At 39.8% G+C, this 4868-nt stretch overlaps 1 protein-coding gene and 1 long non-coding RNA gene across 7 annotated transcripts in view; one reads left to right on the forward strand and one right to left on the reverse strand.

Moving 5' to 3' along the window:
* The window catches only part of INTS8 (integrator complex subunit 8), a 99326-nt gene that overhangs the window by 12681 nt on the left and 81777 nt on the right, over positions 1-4868 (forward strand). For 5 of the 6 annotated variants that reach the window (XR_005201772.1, XR_005201773.1, XR_005201776.1 and 2 more), the window contains one exon: positions 2162-2317. The exons of the other annotated variant lie outside the window; for it this stretch is intronic. Coding sequence is in view for 1 of the 5 variants with exons in the window: in XM_017538133.2 (XP_017393622.1) it covers positions 2162-2317 (156 nt within the window). In the remaining 4 variants the exon portion in view is untranslated. The remainder of the gene's footprint in view (positions 1-2161; positions 2318-4868) is intronic. 6 annotated transcript variants of the gene reach the window in all.
* LOC119472621 overlaps positions 1-4868 on the reverse strand; it is a 20901-nt gene that overhangs the window by 1776 nt on the left and 14257 nt on the right. The window lies entirely within an intron of this gene.

Genomic DNA, 4868 nt, shown 5'->3' on the forward strand with positions numbered 1-4868 from the left:
ATATTAGAAGAAGTTCAGGGCAGGGACTCAGAAAACTGTGGGTTGCCCACTTGCCTCTTTTCATTCCCATTACCTTTCTGCCAAATTGTCAAAGAAAATTTTTTTTGCATTTATTTTATTGCACTCTGTTAAATGCTTACAGTTAGATAGCCTGTGTAAAAATGAAAGTTGACTTCAGGCAAATTAGTTTTTATAAGTTTAGTGAATTATTGGCCCATAAACTGTGTACTACACACTTGAATCTTTTATATTGCTAAAAATATAACTTCATAAATTATATCATCAATTGGGTTTAAAGCATGCTAAAGTTTTTGAGACAGAGTCTTGCTTTGTCGCCAGGCGCCAGGTTGGAGTGCAGTGGCGTGAGCTTGGCTCACTGCAGCCTCTGCTGCCCGGGTTTAAGCCATGCTCCTGCCTCAGCCTCCCACGTAGCTGGGACCACAGGTGCGCACCACCACACCCAGCTAATTTCAGTATTTTTCAGTAGAGACAGGGTTTCACTGTGCTGGCCAGGATGGTCTCGATCTCCTGACTTCGTGATCTGCCCGCCTCGGCCTCCCAGAGTGCTGGGATTAGAGGCGTGAGCCACTGCACCTGGCAAGCTGAACTTTTTCTAATGTCCTTCTGGAATAATTAGCTGGTATGACATTGCATTTTGACATTTCAAAGGTATGAACCTTTTCCAAAGGTTCTTTAATGACATTAATAATATTTATTAATCGAGAAGAGTGGGTATTTGTATCTTCAAGCCTAAATTTTTCTTCACATTTCAGATATGTTTAAGTTTCTACAAGCATTACGACGTCAGTGGTTATTTATTTTTTTTTGAGGCTATAATTTATCAAACCAAATTACTTTCCAGGTACATTTCTCTCAGGGCACTTCAGTTAGCAGTGAATGTTTAAAAAAAAAAAAACTTTTTTTTTTTAACTTGATGAGTGAAATATGGTATCTTTTATAAACTTGCCTTCCATTAATTCCTAATATGAGTAAACATTTTTACTGTGTTTATGATTTGTGTTTTTATTTTTATGATTCAGATGACTGAATTGTGAAGTATACAACTAGGTTTTTGTATGCCTGGTGCCTGGAAAAATTCCCACTTTAATCTCTGCTGTCCTTAGTAGAGATATTGATTAAATGCCCTAGAGGTTTACATGCTTCCGTTATTCTAGCTAGACCCACTAGAAATCCCCATTTTACTTTGCCTAGGAAATTCATCAGGTTTCTAATTTTGTGGCATTTCAGATACAATAATTTAAAACTTGCATTTTTTTTCAAACTTTTTTTTAAAATCCTCTGGGTAGAAGCATTTCTGTTCTTTCCAATCGAGTGATGATTATGTTTTCTTTGCTCTCTCTCTCTTTTTTTTGAGATGGAGTCTCACTCTGTTGCCAGGCTGGAATGCAGTGGCATGATCTCGGCTCACTGCAGCCTCTAACTCCCTGGTTCAAGCAATTCGCCTGCCTCAGCCTCCTGAGTAGCTGGGATTACAGGCATGTGCCACCACATCTGGCTAATTTTTGTATTTTTAGTAAAGACAGTGTTTCAGCATGTTGGCTAGGATGGCCTTGATCTCGTGACTTTGTGATCTGTCCGCCTCAGCCTCCCAAAGTGCTGGGATTACAGGCGTGAGCCACCTTGCTCAAGCCTGTTCTCTCCTTTAAATCTCTGCCTGGTATATGTCTTTTAAAACCTTTAAGCTTGTCTTTAATTTTAACATCATTTGTTCTTTGTTAATATCTTGTCATACCTACCTGGCATGATAATGATGTCCACCTTTGTACATTGACCTGAAAACACAAAATCAAGCTTCAGCAAACTTTCTTTGTAAAGGGCCAGCTACTAAATATTCCAGGCTTTCGGGGCCACATTCAGTCTCTATTGCATATTCTTAGTATTTTTTTGTCCCCTTTGAGTAGTTTACAGCCCACAGAAATTGTTCTTAGCTCAAAGGACAGACAAAAACAGACCATAGGCTGGATTTGGCCTATAGCAATGGTTTTTTGACCCCTGTTCTAAACCTTTAATCTTTTTGTTTTTTGGTTGCTCCAGTTTTGAATTTCTTATTCGCATTTCCGTGTATTGTTAAAACGTGCTAAGGTGGTGCTATTGTTTATATTACATCAGTGGATAATGGTGTATACCTCTTACTTTACAGATAGGTTCATTATCTCTTCATTGTACCATAGATGAGAAGCGGTTAGCTGGCTATTGTCAAGCATGTGATGTTCTTGTACCTTCTTCTGATAGTACGTCTCAACAATTGACTCCATATAGTCAAGTCCATATTTGTTTGAGATCTGGCAGCTATCAGGTAAGATTTGTAAGGGGGATGCACTGGTGTAGTTGAAAAGTTTTGGAAGCCAGACAAAACTAAGTTCAAATCCTGGTGCCACCAGTTTACCAGTTACGTGACTTGAAGCAAGTCATTTACACTGTCAGACTGGCCTGTAACATAATGGTAATAATTATCCCATTTCCTGAGATTCTTATGAAAATCTAGTGAGAAGTTATAGTTCATAATTTCTAAGGCAAAGCATTACACAGATGTTAGTTTTTCATTGTTACTATCTTTTCTTAAAGGTATAAAGTTTGCCTATTTTAAATACATTTTGTAAGAAATACTTGTAAGCAGAACTTTTAACATTAAAAAATTGCAGGTAGACGGCCTTTAGTTGTGTGTGTTTGTTTAGCAGCTGGCATTATTGGCTGCTAATATATTAATAGCTTTTAGTTTTACAAACATTAAGTCTTGTGTCTTTTGGATGTATGGCTTATAGCCCAGCTTTATTAGCCCTTTCAAATAGTAAGACTGAAGGAGAAAGGGAGCGAACATGGCAGTTCTGGTGGGTTTGGGTGGTCTGTTACAGACAGAGCCCACCTGCCCTTGAGCTTACTCACCATCTCAGTTTAGTTCATGAAAAGGCCTTTATGAGTCATTTGAGACTTTTGTTGCCTCCCTTCCCCCACCTCTTGGTGTTTATCTTCAGTTTTATTATGAAAATCACTGGGAATTAGAATTATGCTTTTAAAGTCTTTATTGGAAAGCATTCTAAAGAAGAAACAGTGCATTCATTCATGTTATTTAACTCAAAATAGGAATCATGAAATGACAAAGCCATAACTGACTTTTAGTTTTGTGTCTTCAATTGGGTATTATTCCAGCTTTATAGTTTTCTTATCTAGGGGATTTTTTATTTTTCACAGAAAATAGAGGAAGAGAGAAGACAAGATGGCACTTCTTTCCCCCATTTTTGGCCCTTTTTTAAAAGTATTGCTGCCGGGCGCAGTGGCTCACGCCTGTAATCCCAGCACTTTGGGAGGCCGAGGCGGGTGGATCACGAGGTCAAGAGATCGAGACCATCCTGGTCAACACGGTGAAACCCCGTCTCTACTAAAACTACAAAAAATTAGCTGGGCATGGTGGCACGTGCCTGTAATCCCAGCTACTCAGGAGGCTGAGGCAGGAGAAATTGCCTGAACCCAGGAGGCGGAGGTTGTGGTGAGCCGAGAGTGCGCCATTGCACTCCAGCCTGGGTAACGAGCAAAATTCCGCCTCAAAAAAAAAAAAAAAAAAAAAAAAAGTATTGCTTTGTTCTAGGAAAGAAAATTAAACTTTCTTGAACTTTAATTATATATACAAGTGAATTTAATAAAGACTAGAGAGCTTTCAGTTAAATCTCCTTAGTGAAGGTTTATGAAGGGTGAGGTCAATTATCATAAAATACAGATTCCTTAACAAGTTGGCTGGGTGTGGTGGCTCACACCTGTAATCCTAGCACTTGGGAGGCCAAGCACTTGGGAAGCCGAACTCCTCACTTGAGCCCAGGAGTTCAAGGTTGCAGTGAGCTATGATAGCACCACTATACTCCAGCCTGGGTGACAGAGCAAGACCCTGCCTCAAAAATGAAACGAAACAAAAACCCAAAAAACAAAAAAGCCTCACTGGAGTGGTAAGACCTGTGCCAATAAGACCTTAGGAATATCACCCAGAGATAGGCACATGTCACTGTGACTGTAATAAAGTTCTAAAATACATAAATCAGAAAATAGTGTAATGGGTAGCTAAGAAGGGGGCAGTAACAGTTTTGTGGCAACTCTGAGATTCATCCCTTACACATGCAGGATTATCTTAGAAATTGTATTTCTTCGAATGGGCTGTGTTTTTATGAACGATGTGGGTTTTGTTTAGTGCTGATGAAGTCATGTTGAGCAGCTGTAACAGGTGTGTCGTCTCACATTTGGGAAGCTGCTGTGTTGCTCCTATAGAGCTCTACCTTGCTTGTGTTTTGTTATGGAGGTGAAGCTGGTGCTTGGCCCATAGTTTTGAAACCACTTTTGTCAATACTTTCCTGGTAGTGGCTGATCAGCTTAATTTTCAGAAATCTCCCTTCCCCCTTCTCTCACTAGTACCACTTCTTTCTTTCCTGCTCTTCCATTGCTTGAGAAGGAGCTGAGAAAAAGTCTGTATGTAACAATGGGTATTTTTTTTGTAGTCTACAGATAATATAGTTTAAATCGTTTAAATTTATTAGAATCACTTCTTAGCATATTTTTTCAGCTGAATTTTTAAATTATTATTATTTTTTTAAGAGATGGGGGCTGGGCGCAGTGGCTCATGCCTATAATCCCAGCACTTTGGGAGGCTGAGGCAGGTGGATCACAAGGTCGCAAGATCAATCAAGACCATACTGGTCAACATGGTGAAACCCTGTCTCTACTAAAAATACAAAAATTAGCTGGATGTGGTGGCGCATGCCTGTCGTCCCAGCTATTCAGGAGGCTGAGGCAGGAGAATTGCTTGAACCCAGGAGGCGGAGGTTGCGGTGAGCAGAGATCGCGCCATTACACTCCAGCATGGGTAA

Source organism: Cebus imitator, unplaced genomic scaffold (genome assembly GCF_001604975.1).
Source record: "Cebus imitator isolate Cc_AM_T3 unplaced genomic scaffold, Cebus_imitator-1.0 Scaffold109, whole genome shotgun sequence".
NCBI lineage: Eukaryota > Metazoa > Chordata > Mammalia > Primates > Cebidae > Cebus > Cebus imitator.